Source organism: Numida meleagris, chromosome 14 (genome assembly GCF_002078875.1).
Source record: "Numida meleagris isolate 19003 breed g44 Domestic line chromosome 14, NumMel1.0, whole genome shotgun sequence".
In the NCBI taxonomy this organism is placed as follows: Eukaryota; Metazoa; Chordata; class Aves; order Galliformes; family Numididae; genus Numida; species Numida meleagris.
Window position 1 is genome coordinate 5,976,631 of NC_034422.1, and position 22,136 is coordinate 5,998,766.

Genomic DNA, 22,136 nt, shown 5'->3' on the forward strand with positions numbered 1-22,136 from the left:
TATGATTTTGGGCTGTTCCTGTGCAGAGCCTGGGGCTGGACTTGGTGATCTTTACGGGTCCCTTCCAACTCGGCGTGTTCTATGACTCTACGGATGTATCGGTGCTTGCGCTCTCACAGAAATGGCCGGAATCAATTTAGGCAGATGAGAAACCCGACAGCCACCGCGTGTTGTGGAGCTGCGAGCATCCCGCGCAGATGTTTAGCTTCACAGGAAGCCCTTCTCCGTCCGCCCGCCGCCAACAAAGCCGCCGGGGGCCGCCATCGGCGGGACCTCCTCGCATCGCCCCTCCCGCCTTGCGCGCGCGCGGGCTGCCGCCGGCGGAGCGGGCTGCGCGTGCGCAGCGTGCGGGCCCCGGCGGGCGGGCGGAGCCGAGCGGCGCCGAGCGGAGCCGAGCGGCGCCGAAGCGAGCCGAGCCGCGGGAGCATTGTGCGTGCGGGCAGGACGGAGGGACGGACGCCGCGAGCCGCGCCGAGCGCTGCATTCCCGCCGCTGAGGCCGCCGCCCTGCCCCTCCCCTCCCTCCCCAACCCCCCAGCAGCATGTCGGGCCGGTCGGTGCGGGCCGAGACCCGGAGCCGGGCGAAGGATGATATCAAGCGGGTGATGGCGGCCATCGAGAAAGTGCGCAAATGGTGAGCGGGCCGCGCCGCGCCGGGACCCCGCGCCGCTCCCCCTTCCCCTTCTCAGCGCCCCGCGGGGGCCCGAGCCCGGCGGGCGGCCGCGGGGGGCGGGGAGCGGCGGCACCCAGAAGCCATTTCGCTGCTGCCCGTCACACGGCGGCGGCGGCGGCGTGTGAGGGCGAGAGGCGGCTCCATTGTGCGGCCGAGCCCCCGGCCCGGAGCCCCCGCAGCCGGGCCCTGCGGAGCGCGGCCTGCGCGGAGGGCTCCGTGTGGAGCTGCCCCTCGCGGGAGCGTCTTTCTAATCAAAAAGCGTTCCGAATCCCACTGTAAAACTCTAGCAGCCCGTTCTTGATTCCCACGTATTTCTTAACCCCGCAACTTTCCGAGGTGTGCGTTAACCCACCAACTTTCTGAGGTCTGTAGAGCTTCGCAGGCGCTTCCCCACGTAACGCCGTGCGGTCGCGAACCCCGAATGGAGCAGGAGGGAGCGTAGCTGCCGCCTGAATTTGTTTTATTGTGTAATTAAAGGCTGTACCCCTGGCGGAACGGTGCACTTCTGTTCGGCCTTCAGCGTGTTTTGGCTTTTTCTCCTTTTGTCTTTTTTGGTTTTGGTTTTTTTTTCCTGTTCGTGTTATGGAAATCAACACGAGGTGTTCGAACAATGCGGTCACGCAGTTGTTAGGATGTTTTCAGGTGGGATGAGGAGCAATGCCACGGTGACTCGGGAGAGAACCCCATTCTCCACGGAGTTGCAGTCTTTGTGTCTTTGTGCGCGGAGCTTAGAATATGTTTAAATGTTTGAAACCCATGGAAAGCCTTTTCTCTTTGGACTTGTTAAAATAAGGAGTGCTTCTCTTACCATCCACAGATAACGCTTCGGTTTCATTAAAAACAATTAACAGAAATAGGCATGCTTGCTTTTCTGGAGGCATGGATTTGTTGCTTCTTGAGCACGCGAATGGGCCAGTTGGCCGGAGCTGCACAAAGGGCAGAATGTGTGCCTGATAATGCCGGGCACGGGATGGGGATTTCAAAGAATCCACCCGTTGTGTGTGGAGCCGAGCAGCCCGGCAGCGTGGTTCGATGGCGTTCAGGAACTCTCTTCTGCTCTGCCACTGTTTTTAAATGCTGTTTGCTTTCTGGCGGGTCAGCTTCAAAGGGTGGAACGGTGTGCAGCGATGAGGCAGTGCTTCTGGTCACACAGCCGCGTTGTTGGTTGTGTGGGACTGTACTATTTTGGCTGTAGGTATTTCATTCATGAGCGCAGCATACCTCCTTCGAGTCCTGGTTTGTGGATGTCAGAGAGGGGCAGAGGCAGGAGCTTGATCATTCAACAGATTGTCTAGTTTTTTTTCCCGTGGCGAGGGCACTCTGCCATCAGGTCAGTTGCTACAGCTTCACCTGTAAAACAAATCTTATGGCATAAATAGTTTTTGTACTCCAACTCTCACCAGAGCCACCTTGCTTTTAAGCATGGATGTCTAACCTATGGGATTGCCCGGGCTACATTGAGTGAAGAGTAATTGTCTTGTCCCACAAATAAAAGAATATAATGTAGTTAATGTACATAAGTAACAAAACTTCTTTTATTTTTTTATTAAAACATAAAGAGGGCAGCAAAAACATGAAGCTAGTAGGATGGACATGTATGCAGTTTCAGGGGTTACTGTACAGACTCATGCAACACTTCTCCTGATTATGGTCAGAAGCATTCATGTGGCTTTTTGTGTGTGCATCTCACAAGTATTTCCTTGAACCGTTTTTCCTATTTTTAAGGGAATCATGATTTGATGGTGAATCTCATGATTCCCCCCTACCTGCAGTCAAGAATTGGAAAATTAGCAAAAGAAATTCAGTGTTCTGTGGTTTCAGTGTTTTGAGAAGACTTGTGCTGTGAAACTGAACTTTGTGCGCTGGGAATTCCTGCATCTTGAGAGGAGCCACATAGGTAATTTCAAGTGTGCAGTTTCATTGCATTAATAGGAGCAATTTGTTGCCATCCACAACTCTTCTGTGGAGATGCAGCCGCTGAAGATTAAAATACCTTGCATACAACAGAGTTTTCTGGGACATGTGCACTTGGACTGCTGTGCTTCAGTACCGAACAGGAGCAGAGTTGAATTGTGCATACTCTGAATGTTGAGTGGCTTCAGCGCATGCTGCCCTGCTTTATTGATGTGGGAAGGCACATGGCAGCCTTGCTTTGCAGCCCTGCTGCGTGCTCCTGTTGCCACAGCTCTGTATGGGCACATGGGAAGTTGCTTTCTGTCAGCACAGGCTCCATTCCTTGGAAAATATGTATTGTATTCTTAGACATTGTGCCCTTTGATGCAGGTAGCCTGTCTTCATGTGTTGGTAGAGAGCCTGGTGCTTCTGGTGTTACTGCAAGTTGGCTGAGAGTAGTAAACAGTGAAGTTGTTAGGATTTTATCTTGAGATTAATGTAGCCTTATCTCCTTTGTTTAAACCACTCCCGTGAATGAGCTTCTATTTTAGAAAACATCTAGCACGTGTCTTACAGAATACATGGCTGCGTTGTATTTATGTGGCAGCAGTGTTAAATCTTCATAACTAAGGGGATATTGGAACTTTCTTTTTAACTATACTTATTTTTCTTTCAGTCTAGCTGGAAGAGAAACTAAGAATAAATGTAATGACATGGGCTGTAAAAGGTACAGGGTTATTTTTGTTTTAAAGCTTGACAGGTATGTGTAGATTCTAAACAAGTTCTCAACAAGAGAGGGGCAAAAAGTATTGTGCCCTCAGCCAGCATTAGAAAGCAGTGGAAACACTCTTGCAAATGCCAAATTTATTAAATGAAGTAAAACACGGTTATTTGCAGAAAGCAATGTAATGGGTAACAGGCAGGTGCTAGCAGTGCTGAACTTTGGGACAGCTGCGCAAACATTTATGCCATGGTTTGGCTGCTGGGAATAGGTATCCCGGTCAAGAGAACGCAGCAGGAACGAGGAAAACTCATTGTATTGACTTGTCGTTGAGTTGCACCATCTTTGCATAAGTCATTTGACCCTTTTCTGCCTCGTTTATCAAAGCTTTACATAATCTAGGGAGAGTAGTAGCATGTCATAAAGAAGAGATGAGCTTGGGCCACTGCTGAAAGTAGTATCAGAAAGAGCTATGTATCTGTTATGGAAAGGACCTGGTTGTAGGAGAGATGTGACTTTAAAACAAAGTGTATTGTGTAAGAGATGGTGAGCAGAGTAACCACAGACCATGAGATGATGTGACCTAGTAATGCTGGTTGGGATCTCTTGCTGTAGCTAGCTAAAGTAGAATTTCTAGACAACGTGGCTGTCCATTTGTTGTCTCCATTCAGGCTTGCAAAAATATTTTTATATGGTATGTAATGCTCTGCAGTGGAGCTTCTGCAGATTTTCCTGCCCTTGCTTCCTTCTTAAAATAGATTTTCACTCCAAAAAGTACTTAGGATGCAGAACTTCTTAATGTGATGTCTTTGGAGAAGACTGCTTGCTGCTGCCAGGTTGCTCCTGGTTAGCCAGGATGCACTGGCCGTGTGGCTGCCTGCAAAGGCTGCAGTTCACAGGGTGGCATCTGAAGAGAAAATACCCGGTGTGCGTGAGGGAACTGTTGTGAAGTACTGTAGCAGTCCGAACACAGTTACCATGGCTAAATTACAATATGGATTTTCTGGCTCGTGGTTCTTTCTTTTAGAGCCAGAATGTGTTCTTTGACTTCAGTGCAAGTTGGATGTATGTAAAAGGTAGAGTTTTGTCATATGTAAGCCGTGTTTCTCATTACTGAAAGAAAAGCTGCGTGCTACAACGTGGAACCCAGCAGAACTCTGTTAAGAACGTGCTGGCATGTACAAGTTGGAGACTGCTACTGCAGCATGCTTGGCTAAAGTTAGAGAGAAGGGGCCCTTGACCATTTGTGTTTGTCCACTTGCACTACTTTATACTTTATTGTATTTGCAGCATGGTCAAGAAACACCCTGTGTATTTGGGGCTACTTCACGTTAGTCACTGGACAAACATCTGCATAGAAATAGGTGTGCTCTATTAGAGAGCATTTAGAAAGCAAGCCTCCATTTCAAAAACATCTTTATTTGTGCATCTGACAGCACTTTGTGTGTATAATAATGGCATTTTCTTTCCCATCCCCCTTTCTCCTTTGCTTGATCCCACAGGGAGGTCATAATTCTGTGATTTTCACCAAACTCTGTTGCAATGCAAGTGAGTGTGATGTGATAAATTCAGCATTATGACGTCACTTCATGATCATCAACAGAAGATGGGGTATGTGGGAGCAAATCTTGTGTAAATACAAATCACTATGATAAATGGTAGCCATGGTAAAAAGCCAAACAAGTGTGAAAGCCTTTTCTTGAATGATGATATATTGGCAGCAAAGGCTTTCTGTTTCTGTGCCATCAAATGTTTCTAGCACTCGTTGCTGCTGCAAAAGCTGCTTTGACACTTATACATAAAGTGTAATATACTGGTGAGCAAACATGGCAGCGTATATTACTTTTATACATGGCATTTATACTCAATTTTGGAGCTTTAGTGTTAATAAACAAAATATAAATACATTTAAGTGTCTTGGGCTATTTGAAATGGGAAAATGAGTATATAATTATATAACTTCTAGGATATTAATATGCCTCAGGCATAACCACTAAGGAAGTGTTGATATTAATGCTTACCCTCCGTATCCTTGGCTGTCCTTAAAATGCTGTGCAGATATGGTTCAGAATTTAAAAATGTTTTAACACGATTTCAGATACACATATGGGTTTTGTTTCCGTTGCATAATCTAGTTTCTGAACTGACTGTAACCAAAATGTTTGACGTACTTTTCAGTGTGCAAGATTAAAGCAAAGAAAATTATAGTATATATTTTAAGTTATGCCATTTCCATTGTTTTTATGCTTGGGTCATTCATGGATGAAGAGAAGTTTTGAAACCAGAAGAAAAAAAAGTTCTTTTCTTTTAATATATATAGTAAAACTCTGGAGTTTGTTAGGTACGTGGACCAGTGAAATTGAAAACTGCCACATTTTTAGCCTGGTTAGCTGTCAGGCTGATGATGGTCTTTCACCTTTTGCAGTCCACTGCTCAGCATGTGAATCAGTCCATGGATCAGGGTACGGTGCCATAGAAATTCCAAGCCAGTGATTGCTTACCCAAGGTGAAATAGCGTCAGTGCGGTGCAGTTCTGGGCAGTGTCTCAGGAGAAATGGGTGCAAGAGCAGATCAGTTCTGTAGACAGGAAGCCAGGTGGAGAAGCTAGCTGGGGTTTCCCAGCAGAAGAGGAGCAAGAGCTCACAAATTCCATGATTCCACTCCAGCAATTGGACGCTGACAGTATTTAGTGGTTTGGGCAGAACTTAGCAAACTTAAATTTTAATAGGCAGCGTAAGTAAATTGTCAGCTCTAAATAAATAAAAACCAGCATCCCTGTTCAGTGGGTTGGGGTGGTGACTTTACAAAACAACAACAACAACAAAACCTGAGGGTTCAGAGTAGGGCTGATTGGGGAGGGAGTTAGTGATTTTTGTGTTGATTCTTTTTCTTAATGGAAATACCGTAAGTCTACAGATAATAACCTAAGCTTTGTATTTGCAGTACACGTCTTAACTTCTGAAGTGAGCTTATACTGTTGATCTTAATGTCTGAAAGTCATTACATTTCTTTGTTAAGAAACTTGTGTTTGTGCTGCCATCTTTTTTTCCTATGAATACTTTTCTGGTCTTTAACTGACAATGCTGCAAATGCTTACACATGTGAAATATTTGAATAATAGCAGTTTGATGTTGGGTTTTCTTTTTAATCGTGTTTGCAGGATTGGGATGTTGGTGTACTTCCATCACAGAATATCCTTATTCCCATTGTTGTCTGAATTACCATGTATTGAAAGCAGAAAAAAATCCCTGTAGCTGAAGGTTAACAGAACTTAAAGTGGTATTTAGAAGCTCAAAAGAATTAAAATGTCAGGGCTAACTTAAATACTAGAAGGAAAAGTTACTAATATAGGTTTCCTCCTGTGTTCTACAGTCTGTCCAGTGAAGATGCTGTGTGAGGCTGCTTTGAGATGCTAACAGGTATCTTGAACTTTTGGTTTTCCAGTGCAGCATCTCTAAGTAATATTTTGCTATAGGAAAAGGCTAAAATCTTGGTTTAAAAAAATATATATTTATTCACCTCTCCTACACCCAAACCAAAAGCCCAACTGGTTTTATTTCCGTAATTTCAAAGGTTTTCCAAACTAGAAATGAGTTTAGCTTGACTTATATTCTTAAAAATATATATATCACAATCATGTCTTCATAATTAAATATGCTCTCATTACTGACGTTCTCTCATCTCCACTGTCATTTTTATCACCCCTAGCAGTAGAGCTCCAAATTAGTGTAACATTGTTTCTTGACATACTTCAGCCATCTAGTGTACATAAATGGATATATCTAAACAGACAGAGGAAAAACTGCTCTAGGAAGAACAGTGGGAAAGAAATGGATCTGAAATAGTTCTTTAATTGAAATATCCTTGTGGACAGATCCAGAATGTATCAAATTGCCATTTATAGCTTCTCTGTTTTTAAACAGGGAAGTGTCTCCTCTAAAGGGAAAACAAATAAGATTGGCTTTCATAGCTAAGACAAAATCGTAAGGAGGATGTTTGTGGCATTTGTATAATGTGGCTGCTTTAGATGCTGGAAGCCCTTTCTAAAAATGGAGATGTCACATATGTATTTGGAGTCATATCCAGCTTCTCCCATCCTGCAAAGAACATTATTATTTTAATCTATACCTTCCAGAATTCCAAAACTATAATTTAAATGTGTTTTTAAAAATGAAATAACAAAAATGCTTGAGATCTCATGCCAAATTATTTTCTAATGTTCCTGAATACTTAAGGGAATTAGTCCTTGTTGTTAATTTCTTATTGATCTGTTTGCAGAGCTCTATTGCAAACCCAGGAGTGGTGATCTGTGACCTGAAAACTTATCACAGAAATGTGATGAAATTTCTCTGGCATACTGAGCCTTCCTTTAATGTTCTCATGCAAAGACCTCAAGGAATTCCTCCCGTAACTAAGTGCTCAGCATCCATTCCATCTCTGCACTCTGTGTCTGTGTGACCTCCTAATGTAGTGACACCCTCCGGCCACATTTCCTTTGCAATTTGTCAATGTTATGACTTCATAGCTGGCTGGCAGGGGTCTGCAGAGTGCTGTAGGTTATGCATTTCCCCCCTGATAGTACTCTCAGCCTTCCCCATCCAAGCGAGCCAGGCTTTCCCGAGTCTGAATTCTGCATTGCAGCACATAGTGGTTCCAGTAGGGCTGTTGGTTCTAAGGCCAGAATTTCAGAGTTGTCTGTCAGAAGTGTTGAGTGAATGTTTAATTGCTAGCAGCAAATTTCTACCCAGAAAGAAACCTCGAATGATGAAAATGCATTTCGTTTTTTAATACCATTAAACAGCTTCATGACAATCAAAACACACTGGTCTGTCTAAAACCTCTTCTGCTCTCTAGAAACTTAAGTGAAAATTGTAAGTGTTAAATCTGCATTTTCATTAGCTGTTCTTAGCTGTACCATTAATCCTGATGTTATTACTGCTACTGCAGTTACTCACCCAGTCAAGTAACATCCCTCAGAAATCTGGAGGTTAGCAGTGCTCTAACAAATTTTTGAAATGCAAAGAATAATTTGCAAAATGCAGTTCTAAAGACGATGTAATAGAGATCATCCTACTTACTAGCCTATTTAAATCCTTGACGACTTACAATAGTAGATCGCTTCGTTTTGAATGCAGATTTTAACTTTAACTTCTGCATTGTAATTTTATAGGGAGAAGAAGTGGGTGACAGTTGGCGACACATCCCTAAGGATTTACAAATGGGTACCAGTAACAGAGCCTAAGGTCGATGATGTAAGTATCCTGCAGATGTCTTGCATTTTTCAAGATGTAGAGACTCATGTTTAGGGAAAGCTAAACAGAAGGTGCTGTCTGTTCTTTGAGCCTCTATACTAAGTCTGGTGCGGGTCTCCCAAGCCTTTGGGTAGAACAGCTCTACAGACAGTGTTGATCTCTGCAAAAAGTTATGTTGATGGTTCATTAGATGGGGAGTCTTCAGTGTCAACTTGTATCAGTTCTCAGGTAACTGTTACACGGTTGACTTGAAACTGATTTTGAAGCATTTTTCAGCGTAGTGATTGATGGGAGTAGGGATAGAAGCAACACATCAATTATATTGCCCCTGTTTCTCCCTGATACTTGAAAGGATCCTCTTTGTAGTGTATTCTGTCTGTGCATTATTTTTGTTTTGCAAAAAAGAATAGGTGCGAAACACTGGAGTAGGAAACCTCAGTGGAGCTGAGATCATTTGTATTAAGATAGTCAGCCCAAGCAGCACAGCCCATGTGCTTCTAATGTAATGTCTGTTTTTGATAAATGTTTGGTGTATGCATCATGTTTATATTCTGGTGTGCACTGTTCATTTGCCATAATATAATCATGTGGCATAAAAATAACAAATGTAAAAGTCAGAGTTGATTGGACTTAGAAATTGTTTTTCAATATCGATTCTACTCCTAGCTTATAATTGAGATACTGTTGTAGAGATAAAACTAAACCATGGTACCACAGTAAATTAAATATACAGCAGGAGATATATATCCTATGTTTGGTACTCTCTCCTTGGGATGTCCTGTAGCTTTGTTTAAAGTATGAATTAAGACCTATTTGGGAGAAAACTACTATGAATGTATACAATGATGGTTTTCAGATGAGGCAGTTTTACAGTCTTGTCTCAAAATTGACTCAAAGTCCAAATTCAAGACCTGTGGTTGACTGGCATTGTTTTACTTGAGGTTTCTTTTGGTGCCTTTGGTTGTACCATAGGCTTACGTGATGGTTGGAGTTGTGCTAAGCCTTCTGTCATCTTCCAAAGCTTGAGCAGCATCTCTGCGAAATAACCATTTTTGAATTGAGAAGCTTTTCTGGTTTCTTTACAGATATTTGTTCTATATTTCTAGTTATTGAATGTTTGCTCTTGATTTTATTATTATATGTTCCAGGCTGGGAGAGGAAGCTGTGTGCAGGGAGAGAGAGGGTTACTTAGGCTCATGGCTTCTTAAAATGATTTTCCTGCAGTTTATGGATGAATTTTCAAAGTGACTGGTACCTGAAGTCAGATTTTCTGGTAGGAAGAATGGGCTTCTATAACGGTCTCTGTATGCAGAATTTAATTGTAGTTTTTGAGCCATAATCTTCAGTTTTTCCTTCAGCAAACACAGATTAGGATTACTTCCCCCACCCCCACGGCCATTCGCATGTTGTTCCAAAGTCACTTTGTCATTTCCTTGAACTGGAACTAAGCCTCTATCCTTCCACTGGCTGTTGTGGAACCTCATTGTTTTGGTGGTTCAACTTCTTTAAACAAACAAACAAGCAACCCCCAAACCCACCTTTCAGCTTAAATTGCTCAGTAATTTCTCAGTACTTCTCCTGTGCCAAATGTGTCCTCTTACCTTCAGAAAATTTGAGAGAGGTTATCCCCTCTGAACTTTCATTTTGCAAGGATAAAGAAGTCCGTGTGGTTTCACCTCTAATTCATGTATTAGAGAATATAATCTGGGTCCTTTCATTTGCGCTTTCTGAAGTAATAAAGCAATTAAGAAAGCCTAATACTCTATATGATGTAAAGAGAAAAATCTTTCCAGATCTTGCTTGCTGAATTTCTTCTTCAGTCTTAGACTATATTCGATTTTATTTTCTTCCCTTGTTGGAGAATGTTGTCTTAACCAAATGCGTGGTTTGGTGAGCGGTCTTCCTAGAGTCAGGCTTTTAATTGTCTTCTCAGCAGGCACACAGAATCCTCTAAAAGCGGTGCAGCTGGCTCTTTCTCCTGCGAGACTGATTACGTCACCTCTTAATTGAAAATGCTGCATCCCTTAGCAGACGCAGATTTTCCACGTGATGGATGCCAATGTCTCTTCCTTTGTTTTAATGCTTGCAGTCCATACTGTTGTTCGGTCACGAGCCTATTGTGACCTATTGTTCATGTAGGACTATATTGCGTATGCTCTCTGTTTTAGGCCAGTCTGATTTTTCTTAACCCATCTTTTAATTTTAATGAAGAAACTGCATTAAATATAGAGAAGGAGGAGGTTTCTGCAGCATAGGTCATTGGGAAAGGTAAAAAGTCTTCTCTTCAGTGTCAAAATTCCAGATCTGTTATCATTCCTGTTATGAACGCATTCCTTTTGTCTAGGTGTGTTCTGAAGCTTCTTAATATGAAGCGGAGAACGCACTGAGTTTGATAGCAGTGTGTTAATATGCGTAACCCACACAGTAAGCAGTGCTAAGCGATCAGAAATCAGGTAGCTCATGAATCTACAACTCTGCCCCTAATCAGTGTTCTTCATTTTTCCCAGTATGGCAGAGATTCTTTTGACCTTGCTTTTATAGCTGGTTACAGAGTTACCTGCCAGCGTCTCCCTAGTTCTTTGAATGGGTTTCAGCAAGGCATTTAATCATTGTGCCTCTGATTCTCAGCTAACAGGAGGAGGGGTGGTACTGAGAACTGTTGTACTTTTTCTTACAAAATAGTGCAGTGGTTTAAAGATGAAAAATGATTGAGTGCTAACCACTACTAGAATTTCTAGATAAAAACTTATATCCTCTAGTGTTTTGTGTTATGAAGAGTACAATTAAAAAAAACAGCGCTGTGATTACTAGGACTGATGCATTATTAATATCATCAGTGCTTATTGCCTTGGTTTGTTTCTCACATGAAGTTAGATGCTTCTAGAAGTAATGAGTGGAAAGGGCTTCGTATTTAAACTTTTTGGGGGCCTTTCTTGTTGTCATTATTCTATTCTTGTTTTTTATTTTTTCTTCACGGTGATTGTGTCATTTGTTTGCGGTACCTTTTGTTTTTCAGAAAAATAAGAATAAGAAAAAAGGCAAAGATGAAAAATGTGGCTCTGAAGTGACCACTCCGGAGAACAGCTCCTCTCCAGGGATGATGGACATGCATGGTGAGTGGGAGAAGGTCAGCACAAATTACCCTATTACGCTGCTGTGGAGGTGTAAGCTAACAGTGTCAAATTCTCCATTGCTCCGTTTGGGTCAAAGTGAGAATGGCATCAGATACTTGTTCAATACCTTGGGTTTCTGTTCTGTGGATGTACCAAGAGTTATTTAAATGCCTTTTTTTTTTGGGTTACTGTACATGGTGGAAAATATTGTTAGTGGAGCTACATGTGAAAACAAAAATGTCAATATCTACTACGTAAATGTTATGCTCTTACTTATGTTAAGTAAGTGAGTGTCAAGCTTGCTGTGCAGAACCAGAAGACTCCCAAAGCCTCTGTGGCTCCTACCATTATTTGTGTAGGTTTTGTACTTGTTTAATGGAAGAAGTGAGTCAGAGCAGAAGAATTCAGCTAGATTCAAGAGAGCAAGCTGTGGTTCTCCTGCATCCTCCTTCTACCTTGTCTTGATGAAACTAACTGGTTAAGAAAACATTTTTGCTTCCCAATCAGGCACTATTAAATTAATTTAAAAAACAAAATAAAAAAACTGGGAACCTGCTGAGTGTTAGTATGGTATGTACTACGAAGGAGCATGCACAGCTCTGTTTTAATGTTTTACTTTCTAGGTGTTTGGATAGCAATTATGGTGGAGAATGCAGTGCTATTTGAGCTGATAAGAGAGGATCGTGTTTTGGCGGGATGTAATTTTTTCATTTCAGCTTTATTTGCATTTTTATTGCCACTTGATTCGTTTTTGCAGTATTTGCAGTGAGTATGGTCTTGCGATTAACGGATTGAGTATGTTATTCAGACTGGATTAATTTTTCATCCATGTTGCAAACTTCTAATTTAATAATTTAATTTTCTTAAGCCTTTTACCCCCATCGATGAAGCAAACATAATACTTGTTTTATATTGTATATCATTTGTGTTTTTAAGCCATATTGTACAATTTCACTATGAGCTTAATCTTATCTTCAAGCTCTTCTAACAAGAGATGGTCCATCACTGGCTATGTGTTTCTGAAGTCCTTTGGATGTAATGATTGTACAGATGCAGAGGGAGATGGATCACCTTACATGCTAGTAATTTAATTAATATTTTGCTGGGTTATTTTCTTTGGGGATCAGGGGCTTCTGTTTCAGTTCCCCCTGATTAAACTGGTTTAAAGATTACAGCAAGCTTCACTGCAATCTGTAAAGTATTAGCTGAGATATTTAAGCCACTGTCGTTGGTTTTCACAAAAAGAGGACATCCTGCTTATGTTTCCTGCTAGGTCTAAAGACACGATCTGTGTTGCAGAAAGTTTTTATCATCAAGCTTCTTGAGGCTAGGGAGTATTCTGAAGAAGTATCTCTAAGATGCTATCGGCGTTAGGACTGGCTGCTACATTTTACCTTGATAGCACTGTGGACTTTTTGACCTTTGGGACACACTTCTAAAACCACCTGCTTATCAGAGCACTGTAGTAATACAAAGGATATTTGTAGCATGAATATTTAATTGGCCCCTTATTAGCTGATCCATAAAATGAGGTGGCTTCAGTTAACTTGTTTTACTCACGTTATAAAATTATGGGTTCTTCAAAAGAGATCAAAGTAAACATTCTCAGTTTTATTGTATAATATTATTTACAGCGTTTTTTTCTGAAGTTTTCTGGTAACAACTAGAAAACTCGTGTAATTACAGGATACGCTGCAAGAGCAGAAGTTGTGATGGTATGGAGTAAGCCTAGTGTTAGTGTAAGTGCTACTGGACTTGGTCTCCAACAAGCTAGACTCTTTCCTGCGTTATCAGGATATTACAGGAAAAACAAACAAAAAAGGAGCAGTTATGTTGTGCTTCTTATTCATATCTTGTCAAATTGGACTTTCTTCTTTTAAACTCTTTTGTTAACAGATGACAATAGCAACCAGAGTTCAATAGCTGATGCTTCTCCAATAAAACAAGAAAACAGTAGCAATTCAAGTCCAGCACCAGAACAAAATTTGGCAACACAAGCAGATGGCACTGAAGTAAAGTCTGATGAAGCTCAGTCAGAAGCAAAGGAGCAACCTGGTTCAGAAGGTAAGCTGAAAGACCATCCTTAAAGCCAGCCCAAACTGTTATCCTTTAGCGTGTATCATTTATTTGCTTGTCTGTTTTAAGGACTGAGTAACAACAGCTTGAAATAAATGGTTCTGAATTCTCAGCATCTAAGTAAAAATGAGCCCTAATCTCTCTTGCTTACCAGTCATTCTTCTGTACAACGGGAAGGGCCAGATTGACATTGAAGTCGTTTTTGGAGAGGAAACAAACAAAATACTCAGTTTGTTGTTGTCATAATCTCAGTCTTGAAAGAAGAAATAATTTAAAATAATCTTTAAAAAGTGACTGTTATCATTTAATCACACAAACCCTAGAGTTACTTTTGTAGGTGAAGAGAAGTTCATTACGTAGTGTGAAAGTAAAATGGAGGTGAGATACTTTGAATTGTATTTAATTTTTAATTATGTAAACTAAAATGTAAGCCTTCTTTTTTTCTTAACCTTGCTAGTTACTTATTCAAAAGTTAGTTCTGGATTCTGTCCTCATTTTCTAAAAGCTACAGTTGTACACAGATGAAAACTGCATGTGGATTAAGAGATTGTTGTGAACTTCAGTCTTTAAATGATATTTGGGTAATTGAAACATGTTCTGTATTTATAATCTATGGAAGATAAGTGTCTTTATCCCATTGTAAGAGATAAAATATGTCCTTAACACCGTCCTAATTATTTGATTGCAGAATTCTTCCCATAGCGAAGCAATTAAATTATGCCTTCCTGATTAAGTTCTTAGCTCAGTAGATCTACAAACCAATTTAAATGTAGAGCTTTTATCTTGGTAATACTGGAATGATTGAGTATGTTGAAGTTGTCATTAATGGGGGTTAAATTTTGACAACTGAATCATCACCAAACTGGAATAAAACACAACCCTTCAAAGAAGATCTCAATGGGAACGTTTGTGATATAGTAAAATGTAAGGATTTACTCCTAGGTCTGATATTGTCTGAACTTGTTTGTGTGAAGATGTGCCGTAGCATACATGCTCCCTGACTAAATTTAGGTTCAAGGAAAATCATACCAAGTTCTCTGGATTAGTTCCTGAGTCAATTACTGTAAAACAAAAGGGAGAAGTAATGACCAAAAAAACCACCCCTTGCTGGTGCAGCTACGCAGTTTGGGATCCATTAATGATCACAATTGAGCCTTTTTCTGTAGCTGCCTCTTACTTCTGCTTCAAAGTAATTTTCCTTGCATTTGTTCAGCCCTTTGCAAAGTTTAAGTTGGAACTTGTTTGCTAACAGCTTTGACTCAGTTCTGCGTTACCGGGCGTGTGAGAGTTTAGCTCCCTCTAGGGACTGACTCCAGCAATTGTATACTGCCGGTAGCGTGACGGCAAACACCTTGTAAAGAGGCGCTAGCGAGTGGTTTTGATTATGTAGTTTGAAATTAATTCCTTATATTTGTGTTTATGTTATATATGTTATCATTAATGGCTACATGTGGGTGAAAGCTTCAGCGCCTGCTGAATGCTTTTGTTTATAATAATTTCTTGACATTTCAGATACCTCTGATGAACAGAATTCACAATCTTCAATGGAAAATTCCATGAATAGTTCAGAGAAAGCAGAAATTCAGTCCTCTGGAGAAAATGATATACTTACAGAGGCATCAAAAAACTCTCAGGTAACTTTAGACACAAAAGCCCAATTACTTAGGACTTGAAAAAGAGCGTTTTTACCAAAAAGCAAATGGAAGGAGGCCAGTTGTATATTTAGGCTCATTTCCTAAGGCAATGGCGATAAAGCAGCTGTAGAGTATTAGATGTATGTATACCTGGTGATGTGGTTAATTTGATTGCCTTCTTGCATTTCAGATAATTTGAAGAGCAATACTACAACTGGTCTGGTTTACTTTTCGTGTTCCTGTACCAGGCTGTGTTAGTTTTGTAAGGAAATACTAAAACTTAGTATTAACAAATGGTCTGGGTCTAACTAGCTGAAAATGCCCCTTTGAGGACAGTTCAGATGGAAAATATTTTCTATCAAAGAAAGTGCATACAGCAGTTAAGAAAATGAATTTTTTTAGATTCTGTGGGCAGGGTGTTCTGATGTAGACTCACTGAGAATACTGAAAAAATTCCAGGTGGGTGGAAGAAGGAAATTACCATTGTAATCGTCCCCTCGGACAGAACACTGTTCATACCATTGGTTTTCCTCGTGGGTGGCTGGCTGATTTCAGTGCACACCTTGGTCTTTCCAAATGTTTCATGTTCTGTCCTGTAGAGGTTGCTTTGGCTACAGCAAGAGCAAATTCATGTACACGTGGTGTGTGTTATGCTCAGGTGTGGAGTTGAGGGAAGTCCGGGTATAACCATGCATCAAGGCTGTTGCCTGGAACATTCCCTGAGGCTTCTAGCCTGGAACTAGAAATTTGTCCTTTTGAGTAGAGGATACAGTGTGAAGAAGCTGAAGTAAGATGTAAGTAGAGGAGTGATTTTTCAGAAGCAAATTGACTTGGTCGCATCATTCTCATTTCCGGAGATGCTTTGTATTTCACAAGTGACACGCCAGGGAATTTTTTCTTGCTTCTTGTTTGATGTTTATGGCACCTGAAATTCAATGCAATGATAACATGATTGTTTTTCTTTCCCCCTGCCATTAAGGACTCTGAAGGAGTGCCACCTTCTAAAAAGATGAAAGTAGAGGCTTCCCAACAAAACGTTGAAGAGATTTAGACTATAGATTTTTCTGGTCAGTTTTTATGTAAGGTACATCAGTGGGCTTAATTCTAGAACAACCTTACTTAAGCATCTTCTCTTGGATGAGGACAGAACTCCTAACTTTTCAAGTTACCAAGCAAAAATCCAAGAAAGCCTAACAAAGGTTTAACTTCTCAGACACTGAAAACTTTTTCCTGTGAAACAAACATTGAGAACTTTTAAGTTACTGTCTCTGAAATGGTTGGAGTAAACTCAGGAGGGGTCTACGCACTGTTTCTAAAGTCAAAATTACGATTATGTTGCTGCTGTATTTTTTTTTCATTTCTCTATTTAACATTGTAAGATATTTAAGGATGGTACAGGTCAGGTATTAGCTTTCATGTGAAGTTCATTGTTCTGGCGCGATGTCTGCTTTTGTTTTGTGCCTTGTGTTCTGAAAACAGTGCTAACTTTTAACTTTTAAAAGTTGTTTTGCAACTGTCTCCTTTGCAAAGTGACCTATGTTTGTATAATGCCATGTAGAAAGGCTTTTTTTTGCTTTTTTTTTTTTTTTTTGGAGGGGGGGTTGTTTTATTTTATTTTTGATTTTTAAATCCCTGGTGCTTAAATTTTAACAAATACCGATCAGGAAGCCATTTTCACTCTTGGAGTCCAAGGAGAGAAAAGAGCTTGATATGTTATTTTAGCAGCTATAGTGGAGATCTTTTATTGAATGCATGGCATTCGCAACTGTAAATTTGGTCTTCTAAATACTTAACTTCATCAGAAGTTAACATGATCTGTTTACCATTTATAGTCCAGATCTGAATATATAATGTAACACAACAGTTAAAATACTTAGGTATTAGGTCCAGATCTCTGTACTGGGTACAACTTGCTTTACAGAAGAGTTCCACTATGTATATAAATAGGATCAAAGGGATTGATGCACAATGAATTTATTTTCAATTGGGCTTTTTTGATATGAGATTTTCACTGAACTGGATTTCACTGTACTGTTTCTGTATAAGATGTTTACTTCTGTGTTCCAGGTTAATACTGTATTTGGGATTATTTTCCTTTCAGCAAGTCTTGTAAATAAGCCTTGTTGTTTCTGTAGTCTCTGCATCATTAATAGAAATGTTCCTTCTTTTCCAATTATGTCAAAGTGTGCTTATGCTGAACTTAATTGAAAAGCACTAAGCATGTGCAACTCCCTTCAAATTAGTGTGTTTAGAGGTGCAGAACCATCTGCAAAAGTCTCGTCGTAGGGGCCTGATCTTACAGCAGGCTTTGTACTTCCAGGGTTAGTGCCCGGTTAGAACTGCTCGGTGTCCGTGGGAGCCACCTGCTTCTCACTTAATTCTCCTTACACACACGTGTGCATGTGCGCACACATGTATTGCTGGATCAGGCCCTTAGTCTGTCTTCACTTTGTGTGTGAGGTGGAGCTTGTAATTTAAACTATGATCTCACAGCTATGAAAATGGTTGCATATAGTTTGTAAGCTAAGAACTGTAAATACTTTTTTAAAGGAATAAATTGCTTCCAGTTGATACATTTTCATAATTAGCTCTTCATCAAGCTTATTTATTTCTGAATTCTCCAATAGTGAAAATGGCTTGCACTTAGACTACTGGATTGCATTTGCAATTACCACTTTATTATGAAAAAACAATAGGGAGCAAGGGGGAGGGAGAGGAGGGAGGGCAGGTTGGGGAGCCAGTACTGGCGTTCCATAGGACGTTTGTAGGATTCAACTCCAAACAACGTATGACACTCAATTTCACAACTTTTCCTTTGTGTTGGAATAAACTTTTTGGATTTTAACTGAATAAAATTTGATTGCAAAACCGTTTGTGAAAGAAGTGTGCTCCGTAATAAGCTTTTGGGATTTCTGGTCTGATCATGAAGGCCATTAACGTTCTGAAAATAAGGAAATGAGGAGCCAAAAATTACGTTTGCACAACATTATGCAATGAAATGATAGAATTCTCTCTTGAACTGTGTGTATGCCTAAAATGTGGGTAACTGGTCAATGATGATTGATTTGTATGTATATTACATTCAGATTTAAGTGATATTTTGTGAGAAGTTCTATTGATATATGAAATGGTCAAATTTAGAAAGATTCAAACTTTAAAATATTTTTTATTTACTGTTTTTTTTTTTTATTTTTAATGCTAAAGCAAAACAAATCTGATGCCACCTTTGACAAGTAATCATTTTTACTAATCCCTATCTCCAGGTGCATCACAACAAGTTTTTAATTCTAATTTTGTAGAAGTTTCCAAGGGAATAAATAGACTTTTCGTTTAGAAACTAATTCCTGTACTTTAGGAAGAAATAAAATATATAAATAGCACTAAAAATACCTCAAATTTTTCATTAGATAGAAGCATTTATTGGCATTATTGACATCAACAGGTTTAATTATAAGCTTCCTTTTCTCTCCTGTGGCTTCTGCTCGGAACTGTTCATTGTTCTGTGGCTTACAAGACAAGGCATCATAATTATATTCCTAGAGGCTTTATTTCGAAGATAGTAACGTTTCATTTACAGCTGATACGGGATACATTCAGAACTTTTATTTTTAACCAGAGATTCTAGTGACAACAGACAACTGAACAAGCAGATAGATTTGGGTTCCTTACATCAGTTATTGTCATTCTCTGAGAGAAGAGACTTTGGCATTACCTGGTATGAAGAAATCCAAAATAGCGTATAAGACTGTTATTAGTCTTTTTTTGAAGTGCCTGATAACATTTATGGGCCAACGGATGTGATTAAACACATTTTAATGCCAGAAAGTACAGATGGGACCAAACCAGAACATCAAATTCAAACCAGTCTGAGGTTTGAAATCAGATCTAAATCCAGCTTTTCTTTTTTCTTTTTTTTTGGCTTGGACCTGTCTCTACCAGAAACTTGTTTTATGAACTCACTGTAAAAGGTTTTATTGAAAGCATTGAGACGTGGAGCAGAAGGAGAGATGTAATTTTCTTCAAAATGACTGAAAGTTCTCATACAGCTAATGTTTTAGAAATAGTGCAAATTTCAAGAAGTGCTTCCTTGCTACAATGCTGAATGTTAGAGCTTCAGTTACAGAACATAGAAAAAAGAAAAAAATATATTAAAAAAAAAAAAAGAAACTAGAAGCAAGCAAGTAAATTAGCTGAGTTTGTGGAACGTGTGGGAAGGCCTTCCAAATAAGTGATTTACTCAGCCAAACATTTTATAGCAGAACTATTCCTTGGAATTTTTATGCTTGGGAAAGTAGTTGTTAAACATTCCAAAAAAAAAAAAAAAAGTGCTGGCACTTACAAAACAACAAAAAAGATCAACAAGGCAGTATAAAATATTGGTTTTGGGTGGCTATCTTCATACATAAACATTGTCATGTTTTGGAATGTTCTTTATATCTAAGGGCCTGTTAGAAGGTGTAAAGAATTTTGTTTTCTTCAATACCTAATCGTTTTCCATCTTATGATTTGTGTGTGTGTGTGTTGTACAGCAGTATAATTTTTCACTTATTTATTCCATCGGTAGCTATGGTTTGTACAATGTACAATGGTTTAATTTCAAAAATAAAATAAAAAAAATCACAACACGAATGCTTTGTGACTAATTTTTATCGAGAAATTTAGTCTCAGTTTGTTTCTTAAATTAAAAATAAATTCCCATTTTTATAGGTTTTTGAAATACGCATTCTATGGTGTTGTCTGATTTGGTAGTGTGTAAAACGATTCATTTGGTTTGACCAAAGGCTGCCTCGGTATGTTAGCAGGACACTGGGTGTGGATAATGTAACAGCAATACACAAATATGGGCAATGTAATTACAGCAGCCTGCAGAAAAGACTTGGTACAAGGTAATTACATTTGGCTTGGTACTCAGCTAACGTCTTGTGGAGCAAGGGGCACAGTGTAAAAACGTGCTTCAGCTGGGAAGCATGCTAGAGTCTGGTGCTGGCAAGGATAAAAATTCCTAAGAGTTTTGGAAAGATTCTTTATATTTAGGGTGGATGTGAAGTGTCCTGCTTATTCTCAGCGTTCTGAGTGCTGTGTCCCAAAGTAGCCTGCAGCTGCCCAGACAGCTGCGGGAGGGGGGGAGCTGTGAGCAGCGTGCTGCTCCTGGCTGGTGGATTTTGATGCCTCTCTTACATTTACTGGGCTGCTTGTGGGATCCTCTCACTGAACCACTTCAATCTGCTACCCTGGGTGAAAACGACCTATTTTTAGTGTCATTAAATCAGCAGAGAGAGGAAAAGAGCGGGGATTACACCCTCACTCAAAACAGGTCTCAGGAGTAGAAGCCTCTGAACAGGTAGGGCTTGTGCTGGTAAAAGAGTGAGCGACAGCACAGCCTGGGAAGCGGGGTGCAGAGCTGCAGGTTGGCTGTGGTTTGCCGGGAGGAAAGCGGCAGCAGAGCAGGAGCGGATGGCCGGACTTCCAGCCCTGCAGCCACGCCATGGTCTGGGGCTGTGAGTAACTCTCCTTGGGCTCTCGTGCCTCATCAAAATGGGAAGGCTTATCTCCCTGTCTGTGAGATTTAGGAAGATAATCTCTTACCACTGAGAGTTGTGGCGTATGCTGCAGGTATATTTTTAAGCACCAATGAATGTCTCTCTGCTCAGTGTGTATTATAGTTGAATTATAAGTAAATGTCTCTAATCTTGTGCCAAAAGCCTGCTTTTTTGAAGGAACAGCAGCAGAAGATGGCGGCGCACATTGTTTTGCCTTGCACCACAGATTGATAAAAAACAGTCAAAAAAGGCATTGCTGAGAGATGCTGCTGGCCCCGAGGCGTTCCCTGTGCCTTCTGGAGTTTCCCACTGTGGAGAAGGAGAGAAGAGACAGCAGCCTTGGCCTGGAGGTGCCCTGAGTGCTCATCTTAATGAGGTAAAGCAGAAGCTCCATCTCCAGAGGTACGTTACGATTGCGGCCTTTTCTTAAGAATTGCCATATGTGATGCTGACTAAGAGCTGAATGTCAGTCTTGATTTTAAAGACTTCCCACAGCTGGAGCCCTCCCATGGCAATGATGCCTTCCTGTTCCTTTGTGTGGGGGAACTGTTGAACTTCGCTGAATTTAGGGTCCTTATCCTGAGGAAGAGCGTTACCAAAGACCTGCAGTTAACTCCTGGTTCTGGTCCGCGTGACCTCAGCCTGCCCCGAGCTCTCTGTGCCTTACAGCCAGAGGTGTGGTTCTGCACTTCTGCTCAAGGCCTCCTCACGTGCCACGTCACACCTCCTGACCTCCCTGCCACAGAAGTACCTCAATAGGTATTAAACTGAGGGGAGCGGGGACAGAGCAGCAGCGTGGCACCAGGGCTGTGGTGTCCTCCCCTTTCTTGGCCACCATGTTTTGTGGCTGTGTTAGTGCAAGGGGAAAGGACAAGGTGGTGGGTGCCAGTCGTGGCCCAGAGCTGGTGTGGGTGTGTGGGAGGACGTGGGGTGGCCCTGCCCTCACGTTGTAGGCAAACGGCAGCGATGGCGGACTGCACGGCCCCCAGGGCTGGCGGGCGGCGGAACGATCTTCCTCTGAGGGAAAGCCCGCCCGGGGGGCGCTTGGCGGGAAAGCACCCGCGGGGGCCACCGGCAGCTACGGGACAGCACTGCCGGGCGCGGCCGCCGAAGGCCGCGGAGCTGAGGCGGGAGCGCGGCCACAGCAGGAACGGGGCGGGGCTCCGGCTCCTGTCGGCGGGGCGGGGCGGGGCGGTGGGGGCCGGCCCGGGGCGGAGCGGGGCGGTGGCGGTGCA

General features: G+C 41.2%; 1 protein-coding gene across 2 annotated transcripts; it reads left to right on the forward strand.

Annotated features, from left to right (window-relative positions):
• BCL7A (BCL tumor suppressor 7A) lies at window positions 378–19,984 on the forward strand. Of its 2 annotated transcripts, XM_021412892.1 has the most exons (7): window positions 378–633; window positions 4,789–4,897; window positions 8,457–8,538; window positions 11,555–11,651; window positions 13,548–13,715; window positions 15,240–15,361; window positions 16,341–19,984. In XM_021412892.1, the coding sequence occupies exons 2-7, from the start codon at window positions 4,863–4,865 to the stop codon at window positions 16,410–16,412; spliced, it is 576 nt and encodes a 191-aa protein (XP_021268567.1). In that variant the 5' UTR covers window positions 378–633; window positions 4,789–4,862; the 3' UTR covers window positions 16,413–19,984. The 2 variants fall into 2 exon arrangements, with proteins under 2 accessions (XP_021268567.1, XP_021268566.1); XM_021412891.1 differs by lacking the exon at window positions 4,789–4,897.